Raw genomic sequence first — 17,526 nt, 5'->3', positions numbered from 1 at the left:
ACCACCTCCTAACTAATATAACTAGTTGAAGGCAAAGTCACAATCTGCCCTGGGTCTAATGTGTAAATCAGTAAGGTTTACATAAAGACTTCCATCCAATAGCCCAGGATGTCACTCTGAATATTATGAACTGTCTGTAACAATATATTCTGTATTTGCTACTGTACATATATGCTGTCACCTAATTCACTGCTTACTAACCTCATACACAGCTGTATGATTTGTTTTTCAAAAAATCTTACTAAAGACAGAAAATGCCTCATCCTAAACAAACAAAGCTTGCTCTAAAAACAAATTTCCGCATTTTTAATCCACATATCCCTAATTCTCTTTTCATGACACTTACAACAGAAACTGAAAACTGTGGAGCAGCAGGAAGATGCCCGTTTGACATAAAATCTGTTTTATTTAAATTACAGAAGAACCTAAGCTTGTTGTGTTCTGGAATCTGGTGGCTACCGGGGGATTAGCTAAAGACATCAGTATGTATAAGATCCGCTTTATTTTAATCACAAAAGAATCTCAGCTTGCTGTGTTTCTGATGAAACACAACAAGAGGGGGGTTTAGTGAAGCAGAACAGACAAGCTTGACACCAGAATATCTACATTTAAGACGATTGTTTCCCAGTCTGCCCTCTTCTGGTGCAGCACAGCAATACAATGTATTACAATAAACAGTCATCAGTTGTTTGATTCCACTGAACATAGACTCTATTAAACATATAGCTCAATTATTTGTAAGGATAATATTTAGCATAATATTATCCTAAGTTATCCATGATTTATGTGATGATGAGTACTATGTAAGGCAGCTGGTCACAGCTAAAACATCATAATAAAGTGAAGCAAAACAACACAAGCACAGAAGATAACACTGTTACCAAATTTGTGTAAGAATTGTAGGTATTTTGAGTAGTTACACTAACTGTGCCAGTTTGTAAGTTTACGACATTTATATCACTTTTTTGCAAATGCTATCTTATAGTGATGGGTGGATTTGGGGCGTTTCGCTTTGCCAAAAAATTTGCGAATTACGGGGAAAAAATTTGCAAATTACGGTGCCAGCTTCTTGTTTTTGTAGCCGGCGTCCATTTTTTTGACGCCAGCGCATGTTCGCTGCCAAAAATGCTCCGGAGTCCATTTTTTTTTACAGTGGTGTCCTTTTTTTTTTTTGACGCTGGCGAATTTTCACGGTGGTTTCGCAAATTTATTCGCCAGCGGCGAATCGCGGGAATTCACCGCGAATCACTACTCTCTTATGGTTTCACAGCTGTTTCTCGGGTTTATAAACAGCATTAAAACAGTTTATTGACATAACTACAAACCACTCCCCTCCCATAATAAATGATTTAATACATTATTAATTAGGCAATTAGGTAATTCATTAGGTATGTATTTCAACAGACATCATTTCCACTTTGCCTCACTTGTGTATTGCTATTTTAACATGAAGTACCAAATGAAGCTGCCCGTCTCTTTATTCATATTTTTATGGACTTCATACATGTGAAGATGTGCTTTATGCAAAATATTTTTATAGAGACCTGCAATGTTAAAGGATATTGTTTCCATTTACATACAACACCTACATACATACTGTATATTATTAAAGACATTTCTTACTAGACATTATTTAGAATTTATGGGCAAAATGATTATCTTCTAAACTGCAAGATTTTGAAATTGCTTTCGCCAATGGCAACTAAGAAATTAGTTTTAAATAGGCTAAAACAAGTTAAGAATTCGAAGCACAGACCCAACTGGTTGTAGTTGGAAACTGCACTAGTAAAATGTAGCATCTATATTCATAAATAAGGCCTATAGAACATATTGTCTTCTTACTTTTACTACAGTATTTTTTTGGACTGAATAATAACACCCCAGTGTGCCATGCTCCTAATGGTGCAATTGCTATAGAAAACACTTTTTTTGTACATTTTATGAATAATTTAATTGGCTGATGGTTCCATGATGTTGATAGGTAGCAGGATGAGTTCCCTTCTTTCCTTCTTAAACTTTTAAGGTTTTACATTGTATTAAAATGTTATAAAACCCTTTTTAAAGGCTGACAGATTATAACTAACAGTCTTGTGAGGCATAATATTAAAGTAATACAAATACTACTAGTCATCCAGTAATTTTAGATCTCTATATACAGTAAGCATATGATTTTTATTATAACAGTATTAGGCTTTATTTATACAAGGCTGATTCTGTACCACTGGGCATCATTCACGTTATTCCCTGCTTCAGTTCCCTATAAATAACACACACACACACACACACACACACACACATAACCACAATCTACATATATTCAAGTATACATTGTACTGCGTTTACAGTACATTACAGTAAATTTCTGCCAGGTTTTTAACCCCTTGCTGACAACACAGAATTGATGTTGTGGAAAAGCAAAGGGTTAAAAAAAAAGGGTTTTCGCTTTTTCACTACTGCAACTTATATCAAATTAATAAACACAGGTTTAACATTCATGCATTCTCACTTACAACAGGATCACTGGGAAGGTACCGTTATTTCAGGTAGAAAATTGAGGAATCAGCTAAAAAATATCTCTCAAGTAAAGGAAATAGATGCAACTGTTAACAGTGCCACAAATAAATGTCACTTAGTTTTACAACCATATAAGCTTTTTAGTGGTATTACAATTATAATGCATAATTCTAGTCTCACCTGGTTTGTTTCATTAGTACTGGTTGTGTTATTGGGCTTAGCATCACCTAAGAAATCATTCACCTGGGGATAATCCAAAGGTTTCATATATGTAAAATATTTTTTTTCAGTAGTGGAAGGGAAACACGCCTGATAACATTGTCCTTCAGATTCCGAGGGAGCCATCCTCACTTCCATGTATTTTAAAGTTCCATCTGCATTCAGGTAAAGTGTGGGCTTATACTGGTCTGTGTAATTCTTGGCCTGGTATTTGCTTGAAAAACAAAATCCACAGCTACTTCCATAATTGTCCCTTTTTAAGCATTTCACAAGCAAGATGATGAAAGTAATAAGAGAAACTACACTAATGGCTACCAATGAAATGATTAAGTATAAAGTCACATTTGGTGATGTTTGAGAATTGGGGATCATGTCTTGAGATTGTGGTAACTCTTGTGCAAGGTTTTCCACTATATTTACAATTATTGAAACAGTAGCTGACAAACTTGGTTCTCCATGGTCACTGACTGAAATGACAAGATGCTGCTCAGAATTATCCATTTCATGGAAACTTCGAATTATTCTTATTTCTCCTGTATAGGGAGAGATTTGAAATAACGTTTGACTTGCAGGTTGAAGAATCCTGTACATAAGCCAAGCATTGTGTCCAGAGTCAAGATCCACTGCAGATATTTTGGTAACCAAATAACCAACAGAAGCAGATTGTGAAATCTTCTCTTGGGCTATAAACCCCATTGCATTTTGTGGGTATAATACAGTGGGGTTATTATCATTTGTATCCAAAATAAATATAAAGATTGGTACATCTGAGGATAATTTAGGAGATCCAGAATCTTCCACCTTCACAGTTATTTGTAGAATTTGAAAAGATTCATAATCAAAAGATCGCTGAGAATAAATGTCCCCAGTATTTTTATTGATGTATACAAATGAAGATACAGAAGAACCATTGATTTGACTTTCAGCAATAAAATAAGTCAGCTCTGAATTTGATCCCTCATCTGGATCAGTGGCAGAAACAGTACCTAGTAAAGTGCCAGGGTCATTGTTTTCTTTTATATGGGCATTGTAAACAGACTGAGAAAACATTGGAGAATTATCATTGAGATCAGATACACTGAGAACTATCACAGTCTGACTATTTAATGCAGGAGAACCTAAATCAGAAGCTGTAATTTGAACAGAATATTGCGAGGTCTTCTCTCTGTCCAGTTGTTCACTAGTCACCAATGAATATCTGCTTTTGAATGGCTGAATTTTAAAAGGCAAATTTGATGATACATCCAGGCGAACGTCTCCATTTTTCCCTGAATCCTTATCTTTCACAGTAATAAATCCAACTACAGTTCCTATAGGAGCATCTTCGGGCACTTTCTTGGTCTTAGAGGTAAAAATTATTTCTGGTCTATTATCATTTACATCCTCCACTTCAACTTGAACAAGGCAGCGGCCCTCTAGTTTTGGTGTGCCTTTATCTATTGCTTTGACAAATAAATCATAAAAATTTGACTCTTCAAAATCCACCATTGCTTTTATATATATTTCCCCTGTGTCCGGATTTAAATCAAATATTTTTTTTGCTGAAGCCAATGTGTGATGATCAAAAATATAAGTCACTTCAGCATTAACTCCCTCATCTAGATCTGTGGCATTAAGCTTCAGAACCACTGTCCTTAAAGGGAGATTTTCGGGTAAAGTGATTTTATAACTTCGCTGATCAAACACTGGGGCATTGTCATTAAAATCTAAGACAATGATTGTTATTTGGGTAGAACCAGATCTCAGTTGTTCTCCTCCATCAAAAGCAGTAAGGAATAGTTCATGTTGTCCCTTTTCTTCTCTATCTAAGTTTTTTTCAAGTACTAATTCTGCAATGAGTGACCCATCCTTCCGGTTCATTACAGACAAAGAAAATAATAGGTTTGGGTTAATCTTGTACTGGCTAATACCATTGATTCCTACATCAGAATCCTGAGCAGTATCTAGAGGAAATCTAACACCTGGATTTGCAAATATCTCTGTAATTTTTATTATTTGGTTATCTGAAGAAAACATTGGAGAATTATCATTAATATCTAATATTTCTATTTCTATACTGAATAATTCGAAAGGATTTTCAGTGCCTAGCTCCAAAGGCAACAAACACGTTAAACTAGATCCGCAGAGGATTTCTCTATCAATCCTATCTCTAACAGTCAAAGCTCCAGTTTTCTGGTCAACAAAAAAATATCTGCCGTTTCCATCAGATCCCAAACTCAGTTTCCGCTTCTCAATATCTGCCAGATTTAAACCCAGATCCAGAGCCACATTCCCTGCCAATGTTCCTGGCTCTGACTCCTCTGCAATAGAATATCGAAGCTGCCCAGAAACCCAGCCCCAGCTATAAAGGAAAAAGAAATATACTACTTGCCATTTCCAATCCTTTCCTGTATTTTGGAAATCCATATCTTAGATTCTTTGATTTAAATATAACAGAATATTGATCCTTTTAAAAATCCATGTGTCTACTTGGTTTTTGATCCTTTGGCAAGAAAATAATCCTTTCTTTGCTAATAAATATCCCTGGAATTTTCATACCGTCCGACATCAGCAGCTATTCTTTGTTAGTCAGTGAAAAGATGGGAGTGTGTTATTGTGAGTCAAAGGGAGGAGTGTGGAGGTATAACATGATGAACACATCTACTGGTGCAGCTTAAAAATGGTTGACAAGATCGCCCTCTCCTGGCTGATAGTGTTAACTTCACAAAATATTTCAGACTAAATATTAAAGAGTTCATTTGGTATATTTAGTTTTTTTACAGTGGTTTTACAACCATCAATTTTTTTTAGAAAGATAGCTACAATTTGCTAGAACTTTCAGAACTAGTTGAAAATCCAAAACCCATAAATCTTACAAGCAAATTATTTATCATACAAATCAAAAGATTTTTTGTTTTTGTTATTTTTAAGTACTTTATGAAAATATTACTTTGCATCCTGCAACTCTGCTCCCCCAGACCTCATTACTGACAGATATAATTCTTTATGCCAGCATCAACTTTGCAACAGTCTCTCTTATTGTGGCTCTACTTCCTGTAATTTGTACAAAACCACACTTCCATAATAACTTGCTTTTATTCCATATCCAAAGGAATGTCTCCTTAAGAGATGTTTCCCCATAAGACTGTTTTACAGTGCAATGGCTTTCCAACAGGCAACTGTATCACTCTGATATTCTGGCCTTCTACATCCATGTAGTAATGTAATATCACTTTTGGTATGTCTCTTAAACAATTTGCTTATATGAAGCTATAACTATTTTTTATTCCATATATGTTTTAATATGTTTTAAAAAATGGCAAAAACCAAACAGATTGCAAAAGTCCATTGTGTAGTCAACATTTTACATTTTACATACAATATGTATTCATCTGTGAAAAAGATAATGTGAGTTTTCTGTGTCTCATTTCCTCTACAGAAATACAGTAGTGAGTGGCACCACTACATAGTTGCCTAATAAACTCTTTCACCTTGTTTTGTCCCCTTCAGCTTTGCACAGCAAAACATCCAGTTTAGAATACTGAAACAGTTAGGGGCCCATTCATTAAGTTTGAGTGAAGGAATAGAAGAAAAAATACTTTGAATTTCGAAGTGTTTTTTTGGCTACTTCGACCATCGAATGGGCTACTTTGACCTTCGACTACGACTTCGAATTGAACGATTCGAACTAAAAATCGTTCGACTATTTGACCATTCGACCATTCGATAGTCGAAGTACTGTCTCTTTAAGAAAAAACTTCGACCCCCTAGTTCGCCACCTAAAAGCTACTGAAGTCAATGTTAGCCTATGGGGAAGGTCCCCATAGGCTTGGCTATCTTTTTTTGGTCGAAGGATAATCCTTCGATCGATGGATTAAAATCTTTCGAATAGTTTGATTCGAAGGATTTAATCGTTCGATCGAATGATTATTCCTTCGATCGTTCGATCGAACGAATTGCTCAAAATCCTTTGACTTTGATATCGAAGGATTTTAATTCGCCAGTCGAATATCGAGGGTTAATTAACCCTCGATATTCGACCCTTAATACATCTGCCCCTAAGTAGTTCACTTGGATGCAATTCTGCTAGTAAGATAATGCAACATCAAATGCTTTAAAAATGGCATGGATAAATCAACATGTTAATTTGCCCACTGGTAAAATAATATAATGGCCGATTGTGTGCATCACTGAAATTTACATAAACCACACCCACTTTTAAAGACCATTCCCACTTTTACTGCCATAGTCATTAGTATGTTCCATAGGTTTTGTCCAATGTACACTCTAAAATGGCATCATGACCTCCACCGTAAAATGGCACAAACTGATGGAGCAATAAATATCCCAATGTGACCACAGCATTAAACAGTACAGTGACTTCTCTTCAACATTCAATTTCTACAGTAACCTCTACACTAAATATTACATCTCAGCATTAAAAGACACAATGTTCTACAGAGTCAAATGCCACAGTGACTTCTAGCATTAAACAACACGGTGCTAGTATATTAAATGGAACAGTACCTTTCAGCATAAAAAAAGGCAAAGGTACTTCAAGTATTAATAGGCAAAATGACAAACAGAATTAAGGGGGGGGATTTACTAAAACTAGTTTTTTTCTAATTTTTATAAAAAAAAAAATTCAACCAAACAAACAACCAAGAACCATCTTAATTTACTAAAAAAATCTGAAGAAAAAAAGCATGTGCCAGAAAAGTTGCAAAAAAATAGTGCTGCATTTCAAATTGTCTTTAGAATTGTTGCTCAAAAGTCAACATCAAAAACCCTCGAAGATCATGAAGGCAAAAACATCTTTCAATTGTAAAAGGGACATCTGCCAATGACTTCTACATACCTTCGACGGGTTTAGCTGGAATATTTTCAGATTCAGTATTTGTTGCAGTTTTGTCGCATAATAAATCCCATAAAGTTTCCCCTTTTTTTCCGATACTTTTTCAGATTTTAAGAGACAAAAAGCCTGACCAGAAAAATGTAACCTTTAATAAATTTGAAAAAATCTATTAAAAAAGAAAAATGTTCCAGGCGGCACTTCTGATAAGTATAAAGAGGTATCTTTATTGTGTCATGATGGGTAACATCATTGCCTTACGCATTTTGGGAAAGCATTCCCTTAGTCATAGGCATGACTAAGGGAATGCTTTCCCGAAACGCATAAGGCGAAACAGATGTGGGAGCTTCTTTGATAACTAAAATAGGCTAGTGAAGATTACATCCAGTGTGCCATAGCCCTAATAGTGTAATTGCTATAGAGATTGTCAAAACTAAGGCTGCCTCTGCCTAGGTAGCAGGATGGATTCCCTCTAAGAAAAACATTTGAGGTTTAAACTCTATTAAAATATTATCAAATAACAGATTAGACTAAATACATACTATTAAAGTGATAAAAACAATATTATAATGAATAAGCAACTTGATATTTTACAACAATTACAAAATTGCTACACATGTTGGTAACTTTTTTAATAATGCTATGGTATAAAGATGTAAAGACCAGTTAGTGTAAATTAAATTGCATTAGTGACCCAGTAAATTATATTTAAATAAGCATGGGGATTTTATTATTGTTATTCTTCATTTATATTGATCTGACAAATGTCTGTACCATTTTGAAGACAATGATCATCATTTACATTCGTCCCTTCCCAAGTGGACTATAATATCTAAGTTCACTATCAAAAACACACATACCCTATGGTCAGTATGAAAGGAAACCAAAGAACCAGGAAAATCCCAGTACAGTGCTGCATAGTTAGTTTTCATTGTCCGTATATTATTATTGCCACAATTTTAATATTGAAACACTAATCAATAAACTGTATTCTATTTTCTTTTTTCTTTTTACTTTTCACTTTATACTCCTGCAACTTACATAAAATCAACAAACACAACACTTCATCCATTCTAAGTTACAAGAGGGGCACCCGGAAGGTATCATTAGTTCAAGAAAACATAGGAACCAGCTAAAACATCTGTCAAGTAAAGGAAACAAATGCAACTGCCAATAGTACCACAAAGTCCCTTATTTTTATTATCAAGTAATCTTTTTTTTTGGAGTAATTATGATTGTATTGCATAATACTTTGCTTACCTGGTTTGTTTCATTAGTACTGGTTGTGTTATTGGGCTCAGCATCACCTAAGAAATCATTTACCTGGGGATAATCCATAGGCTTCATATATGTAAAATATTTTTTCTCAGTAGTCGAAGGGAAACACGCCTGATAACATTGTCCTTCTGTTTCCGGGGGAGCCATTCTTACTTCCATGTATTTTAAGGTCCCATCTGCATTCAGGTAAAGTGTGGGCTTATACTGTTCTGTGTAATTCTTGGCCTGGTATTTGCTTGGAAAACAAAATCCACAGCTACTTCCATAGTTTTCTCTTTTTAAGCATTTCACAAGCAAGATGATGAAAGTAATAAGAGAAACTACACTAATGGCCACCAATGAAATGATTAAGTATAAAGTCACATTTGGTGATGTTTGGGAATTTGGGATCATGTCTTGAGATTGTGGTAACTCTTGTGCAATATTTTCCGCTATATTAACAATTATTGAAACAGTAGCTGACAAACTTGGTTCTCCATGGTCACTGACTGAAATGACAAGATGTTGCTCAGTATTATCCATTTCATGGAAACTTCGAATTATTCTTATTTCTCCTGTATAGGTAGAGATTTGAAATAATGTTTGACTTGCAGGTTGAAGAATCCTGTACATAAGCCAAGCATTGTGTCCAGAATCAAGATCCACTGCAGATATTTTGCTAACCAAATAACCAACAGAAGCAGATTGTGAAATCTTCTCTTGGGCTATAAACCCCATTGCATTTTGTGGGTATAATACAGTGGGGTTATTATCATTTGTATCCAAAATAAATATAAAGATTGGTACATCTGAGGATAATTTTGGAGATCCAGAATCTTCCACCTTCACAGTTATTTGTAGAATTTGAAAAGATTCATAATCAAAAGATCGCTGAGAATAAATGTCCCCAGTATTTTTATTGATGTATACAAATGAAGATACAGAAGAACCATTGATTTGACTTTCAGCAATAAAATAAGTTAGCTCTGAATTTGATCCCTCATCTGGATCAGTGGCAGAAACAGTACATAAAAAAGTGCCAGGTTCATTGTTTTCTTTTATATGGGCATTGTAAACAGACTGAGAAAACATTGGAAAATTATCATTGACATCAAATACACTGAGAACTATCACAGTCTGACTACTCAGCGCAGGAGAACCTAAATCAGAAGCTGTAACGTGAATTGTATATTGTGCAGTCTTCTCTCTGTCCAGTTGTTCACTAGTCACCAATGAATATCTGCTTTTGAATGGCTGAATTTTAAAAGGCAAATTTGATGATACATCCAATCGAACGTCTCCATTTTTCCCTGAATCCTTATCATTCACAGTAATAAATCCAACTACAGTTCCTATAGGAGCATCTTCGGGCACCACCTTGGTCTTAGAGGTAAAAATTATTTCTGGTCTATTATCATTTACATCCTCCACTTCAACTTGAACAAGGCAGCGGCCCTCTAGTTTTGGTGTGCCTTTATCTATTGCTTTGACAAATAACTCGTAAAATTTTGACTCTTCAAAATCCACCATTGCTTTTATATATATTTCCCCTGTGTCTGGATTCAAATCAAATATTTCTTTTGCTGCATCCAATGTGTGATGATCAAAGACATAAGTAATTTCAGCATTAACTCCCTCATCTAGATCTGTGGCATTAAGCTTCATAATCACCTTCCTTAAAGGGAGATTTTCATGTATAGTGAGTTTATAACTTGGCTGATCAAACTCTGGGGCATTGTCATTAACATCTAAGACAATGATTGTTATTTGGGTAGAACTAGATCTTGGTTGTTCTCCTCCATCAAAGGCAGTAAGGAATAGTTTGTGTTGCCCCTTTTCTTCTCTATCTAAATTTTTTTCAAGTACTAATTCTGCAATGAGTGACCCATCTTTTCGGTTCTTTACAGACAATGAAAATAATGGGTTTGGGTTAATCTTGTACTGGCTAATACCATTGATTCCTACATCTGAATCCCGAGCAGTATCTAGAGGAAATCTAACACCTGGTTTTGCAAATATCTCTGTAATTTTTATAATTTGGTTATCTGAAGAAAACATTGGAGAATTATCATTGATATCGAATATTTCTATTTCTATACTGAAGAGTTCAAAAGGATTTTCAGTGCCTAGTTCCAAAGGTAATACACACGTTAAACTAGATCCGCAGAGGATTTCTCTATCAATCCTATCTCTAACAGTCAAAGCTCCGGTTTTCTGGTGAACAAAAAAATATCTGCCATTTCCATCAGATCCCAAACTCACTTTCCGTTTCTTAATATCTGACAGATTTAAATCCAGATCCAGAGCAACATTCCCTGCCAATGTTCCTGGTTCTGACTCCTCTGCAATAGAATATCGAAGCTGCCCAGAAACCCAGCCCCACCTATACAGGAAAAATAAATATACTACTTGCCATTTCCAGTCCTTTCTTGGGCTTTGGATGTCCATATCTTGGATCCCTTTACTTAAATATAATAGAATATAGATCCTTTTAAAAATCCATGTGTCTGTTTGGTTGTTGAACCTTCAGCAAGAAAATAATCCTTTCTTTGCTAATAAATATCCCTGGAATTTTCATACCGACCGACATCAGCAGCTATTCTTTGTTAGTCAGTGAAAAGATGGGAGTGTGTTATTGTGAGTCAAAGGGAGGAGTGTGGAGGTATAACATGATGAACACATCTACTGGTGCAGCTTAAAAATGGTTGACAAGATCTCCCTCTTCTGGCTGATAGTGTTAACTTCACAAAATATTTCAGGCTAAAGAATAAAGACTTTTATTTACTTTTATTTTTTTTTTACTTATTTGGAATATTTAGTTTGGTTTTACAACCATAAAAACATTTAGAAATATATAGGCGAAATATAGGTGTTAGAATGATTTAAAAAAGCTCAAATCAATATAAATCATTTATCATACAATGCAAAATATTTTTGTGCAGCAGAACAATAAATTAACAGAACAAACAAGGGGTCAACACAATAATAAATACATATGAATACAAAGTAAAGTTACACTAAAGATTAAGAGCTAAGGGTCAGAGACAAGAGGATGGAGATCCTGTAGAGCTTACATTGTATTTTACAAAAATGTTACCTAGAAGTCCCTCTTACTTTACAACTCAGCTTAGTCACTCTCCACCAGTTAGCACAAACTCTTCATGGCCACACCAACTTTGCAACAGTTCTCTCTCGCTGTAGTCCTCCTTACTAGTATTTTCTATTCCACCTGCATAGGAATATCTCCTAAACAGTTGCTCTAGAATCAGATGTTTTTGCATATTTAGCAGTAGTACACTCATTTGGTCTGTTTTCCAGAAAACCATTGATCACTATTTTGACTTTCTACAGTCATGTAGACTGATTTTTGGTATGTCTCCCGGTCATTCTGTCTCTGTTCTATCCAGTCTGTCTGCATTTTTAAGGATTGTTAAGAATTGTTCAGCAGTTTGTGTTTGTCACTTAAGCAACAAGTGTGTCCCTCTCCAGAAGTTTCAATAATTCTAAAGCAACTGGAGTTTTCTTGTTTCATCACTCATCCAAGTGACTTATTCAGTTGAACTGTGTGGTCAGGAATTCCCCAGCATTCATACCCTTAAGGGTAGTAAAGACCCAGACATCCAATCACAATGGTTCCATTGAATTTATCCAGTTGATTTTGGTCAAAACTCACAGATGTGTGAAAGTGTAATCTAGTCACAATGATATCATGGTCCTTTTACAGTCAGTTGTTAATTTGTGTAATTTGTTAATTGGTGTAAACTAATGCCCGACAGATTGCAGGGGTCTCACTATTTGATTAAACACCCATCTATCCGTCAGTGAATTTGTTATATGATAATTAGGTAAAATGGAAGGGTGTGCCTGGTCAAAAATGGTTAATGTAGATACAGTAGGTAGACAAAGTGAAAGAGATGAGTGAGATAAGTGATTCCCCTGGCAACACTAGCTTGGTGCCTAACATATAGTCAAATATAAAACTGACTGCTTAAAACGTTTATGATGAATGCCATGATAATTATAAGTACACAATCTTAGATCTGACATGCTCATGTCAGGCCTGGATTAATTGCCTAATAGGTGTAGACACATAACACCGTAACTGGCCTACTAGTCAAATAATTTTGTATATTACTATAAATTTGCTTAAACTACACCTAATTCTAGAGATCATTACACCTTTTGCATAGGAATGTGCAAATTTTTTCGCCAAAAAAATGACACCCATAGACTTGTATGGCGTTGTGCGTCAAAAAAGACGCGCGTCAAAAAATAGACTTTAACGGGCATCTGCGATATTTTCGCCGGCCACAAATTTTTGTCGAACCAAAATGGGTCAAATTCGCTCATCCCTACTTTTGCAGTATTAGTTACTAGATGTGAGTTTTATAGGCTATATCCAGTGTCTAGTGTAAATGGCAGTGACCCCCACTACGAAACGCTACAAGCTCATGCACAGTGCTAGCACAATACATGGCTCAGTGTCAAAAAGGCACCAGTACTCCGAGTATTAAAAGGCAGAGTGACACACAGAATTAAATGTCTTGGTAACTCCAAGGTACTTTGTTTATTTAGTGACCAATTTATATTATTAACAGGGACCTGACACCCTTAGAAATACTTTAAAATTATTTTCTTTTGTTTTTGTCTTGTTGTAGAAATATTGTTTCATTCAGTCTTGGAATTGACAATCACAGAAAGCAGCCAGGCACCATTTTGTGAACACCGTTATTCAGACAAGATTTGTATCAATTAAAAATCTTGTTTATGCACCAGAATAGGGGACCTGTTGCACATGTCCATGCACTGGCAGAACAATAAGATGTGAGTTGGGAGGAGGATTATGAGGTGTCCAATGCAGAGGTATGCAATTAATTGTCAATATGATTGATGGCTGAGATTTTTAACTACCTTTATAACAGGTATTGCTGTTTAATAATAAAGTGTTTTGTGTTTAATTTGAAATAACTTATTACTATACAGATTTTTACACGTCACATGACTGGGGGCTCCTAGGAAACTTACAATATGTCTAGCCCCATGTCAGATTTCAAAATTAAATATAAAAAAATCAGTTTGCTCTTTTGGATTTCAATGCAGAAGTCTGCTGGAGCAGCACTATTAACTGAAAAAAACTTCACTATGCCATTATCCCTTTAAGAATTTGCAAACTGGACCCTGTGTAATAAATTATATAAAATGTAAAAGAAAAATTGTAAAAATAAAATGTGAAGAAAATTAATGCATGTGAAAAAACAGTGCTATTATTACTATACTTTCCATAGGTTTATATTGTTCATTTTAAAACATTCTACTATTGGAGCTACTGTATAAATTGTTCTCACTCCCACTACAAAAACACCTCTAGAGACATTAGCTTAATAGCAAAACGGTTTGAGACAGGATCAACTTCATGAACATGAAATATTTTTTTTACTGATCATTCACGCATAAAACATTTTCATTATAGCTTTTTTTTTGCTGATTAAAACACAAACAATCCAAGAAATAAGAGGTGTAAGTTTGTAAAAATAATTGGAAAACAAAACAAACATTTTTTGTCATTTTGTAATTTTCATGACAACTAGGCGACTGGAGTATACTATTTCACTGGAGCTGTAATTGGTTGTTTTGATTAGTAACAATATGGCAGCTTAGACTCAGCAAACAAGATTCATTCGAATGTATAGCACAAAATGTAAATGTCCTTTACCTCTAACCATCTTTATGTAAATAGTGTTTTGCAGTATTTTGTAAGCAATAATAATATATACATATTGCCAAAGTCTTTTATTTGCTTCTGGTGCAATTTATACCTTTTCCCTTTTAACAGTTTCAGTTTTGAAGTAAAGGCATTTTAATCATCCATAACATGTACAGTCATATGAAAAATTTCGGGAACCCCTCTTAATTCTATGGAGTTTTGTTAATCATTGGCTGAGCTTTCATAGTAGCAACTTCCTTTTAATACAATATATAACATGCCTTATGTAAAAAGTAGTATTTCAGCAGTGACGTAAAGTTTATTGGATTAACAGAAAATATTCAATATGCATCATAACAAAATTAGACAGGTGCATAAATTTGGGCACCCCAACAGAGATATTACATCAATACTTAGTTGAGCCTCCTTTTGCAAATGTAACAGCCTCTAGATGCCTCCTATAGCCTTTGATGAGTGTCTGGATTCTGGATGCCGGTATTTTTGATCATTCGTCCATAGAAAATCTCTCCAGTTCAGTTAAATTTGATGGCTGCATGGACAGTCTGCTTCAAATCATCCCATAGATTTTCTATGATATTTAATTCGGGGGACTGTGATGGCTATTCCAGAATATTGTACTTCTCCCTCTGCATAAATGCCTTTGTAAATTTCCAAGTGTGTTTAGGGTCATTGTCTTGTTAGAATATCCAACCCCTGTGTAACTTCAACTTTGTGACTGATGCTTGAACATTTTCCTGAAGAATTTGTTGATATTGGGTTGAATTCATCCGATCCTCGACTTTAACAAGGGCCCCAGTCCCTGAACTAGCCACACAGCCCCACAGCATGATGGGATCTCCATCAAATTTGACAGTATGTAGCAGGTGTTTTTCTTGGAATGCGGTGTTCTTCTTCCGCCATGAAAATCAATTTTCGTTATGACCAAATAACTAATTTTTTGTCTCATCAGTCCAAAGCACTTTGTTCCAAAATGACTGTGGCTTGTCTAAATGAGCTTTTGCATACAACAACAAACTCTGTTTGAGGCGTGAGTGCAGCAAGGGCTTCTTTCTCATCACCCTGCCATACAAATGTTCTCTGTGCAAATTGCTCTGAATTGCAGAACAATGTACAGATACACCATCTGCAGCAAGATGTTCTTGCAGGTCATTGGAGGTGATCTTTGGGTTGTCTGTAACCATTCTCACAAACCTCCGCATATGCCACTCCTGTATTTTTCTTGGCCTGCCAGACCTGGGTTTTACAGCAACTGTGCCTGTGGCCTTCCATTTCCTGATTACATTCCTTACAGTTGAAAATGACAGTTGAAACCTCTGAGATAGCTTTTTGTAGCCTTCCCCTAAACCATGAAATTGAACAGATCTTTTCAGAGTTGCTTTGAGGATCCCATGCTGTCACTCTTCAGGGCAGAGTGAAAAAGAAGCACAACTTGCAATTGGCCACCCTAAATACTGTACTATACCTTCTCTCATGATTGGACACGCCTGCCTATGTAGCTCAAGGCTTAACGAGCTAATCCAACCAATTTGGTGTTGCCTGTAATCAGTATTGAGCAGTTACATGCATTCAAATTAGCAAAATTACTGGCACAGGCAGTTTTTAACATTTGATTTATTCCATACAACTGAATACTGCTTCACTAAAAATCTATGTTCAGAAAACACCCCAGTACTCAGATGTTCCTGGGAAATGAAAGACATACCACTGTTATCTTTTTTGTTGAAAGTGGAGTAAATTATTATTCAAGCTGAGAGGGGTTCCCAAACTTTTTCATATGACTGTGTGTAAACATAATATACAACACTTGACAGAACAAATATTTACTCATTCACTCCATGCCTGATTTATTTTACCTACTACTAGGGTTGTCACCTGGCCAGTATCTTACCAGACTAGTTGGTAAAAACTATGCTTGTTCCTAATATTATTAATATAGAAGTAAGGTTAAAATATACAAAGGCCTGTATTTTTTTTAGAAAAGGCTGCAACCCTACCTACTACTGTCACACAAATGCATAAACATTGGGTCATTTTTTACAAAAACTCAGTTAACTATTCAGGTTTATATATAGAATGTATAAGGGTACTAAAGTTATTAGATAATTTAATTTGCTATAGGTCATGCAAAATTACATGGCAAACTTGGAGACTACATTAAAAAATTTCACACTAAAGCCACTATAGCTTTGAATGAAATTTCATCTGATTAAAAAATAATACATAACTGCTCTTGAAAAAAGTAGAATTGACCTAAATATATTTTGTGTCCTTCACATCAATCCACAATGTTTATGATACTACTACAGGTATGGGATCTGTTATCTGTTTTAAATGTTTTTAATTCCATTTGATCAATATGGCATGGTGGTGAATAAAAATCGCTTTTTTATTTTTACTTTGAGGTGTAATTTTTTTTTTTTTTTGAAATCTTTATTTTTCCAAAAAATAAAGGAGAGTAGGGGTACAGAAGAAGAAAGGGTTAGGGAGGGGGGGGGGGAGTACCAGCATAGTACATCATATATTATATAAACAATTTTTAGGTTATACAATCCACATAAAATTTTCCATCATCCTATCATCATAGCAGATGCTATAAGCCGGTAAAGAGAAGAGAAGAGTCCATCCTATCCCTAATTACTCTATTTTCTATGCTTGTCAATGTTTCCATTATCTTCTCTTATATATCACTTTTCAGTCTTTTGTCAACCTGTTACTTTTACTCACTTGAGTGCATATAATCTAACCATGGCTTCCAGATTTCCCAATATTTAGAGCTGTTACTATGACTAATTGCTGTTATTTCCTCCAATTTTCTCGTCTCCTCCACCATCTGAACCCATTCCGAAAAAGTCGGAGGGTCTACTTTTTTCCAGTTCTTAGGAATTAACGCTTTTGCAGCTTGAATCATATGTAATAACAATTTGTTTTTGATTATCTTGTTCTTTTGTATATCAAAATGTAAAATAAGTTTAGGTAGAAA

The 17,526-nt window shown here is 35.1% G+C and overlaps 1 protein-coding gene across 7 annotated transcripts in view; it reads right to left on the bottom strand.

Moving 5' to 3' along the window:
* LOC108713301 (protocadherin gamma-C5) overlaps positions 1 to 17,526 on the bottom strand; it is a 159,982-nt gene that overhangs the window by 93,057 nt on the left and 49,399 nt on the right. The window contains exon 1 of one of the 7 annotated variants that reach the window (XM_041588771.1): positions 8,825 to 11,615. The exons of 5 other annotated variants lie outside the window; for them this stretch is intronic. In XM_041588771.1, coding sequence (XP_041444705.1) covers positions 8,825 to 11,269 — 2,445 coding nt within the window. In that variant the 5' untranslated portion in view covers positions 11,270 to 11,615. Of the gene's footprint in view, positions 1 to 2,694; positions 5,443 to 8,824; positions 11,616 to 17,526 lie in introns of those variants that run through there. One more of the 7 variants, XM_041588770.1, reaches the window with a different exon arrangement.

This window comes from Xenopus laevis, chromosome 3S, assembly GCF_017654675.1.
Source record: "Xenopus laevis strain J_2021 chromosome 3S, Xenopus_laevis_v10.1, whole genome shotgun sequence".
NCBI classification, from domain to species: domain Eukaryota; kingdom Metazoa; phylum Chordata; class Amphibia; order Anura; family Pipidae; genus Xenopus; species Xenopus laevis.
This window is presented reverse-complemented; position numbering and strand designations above follow the sequence as displayed.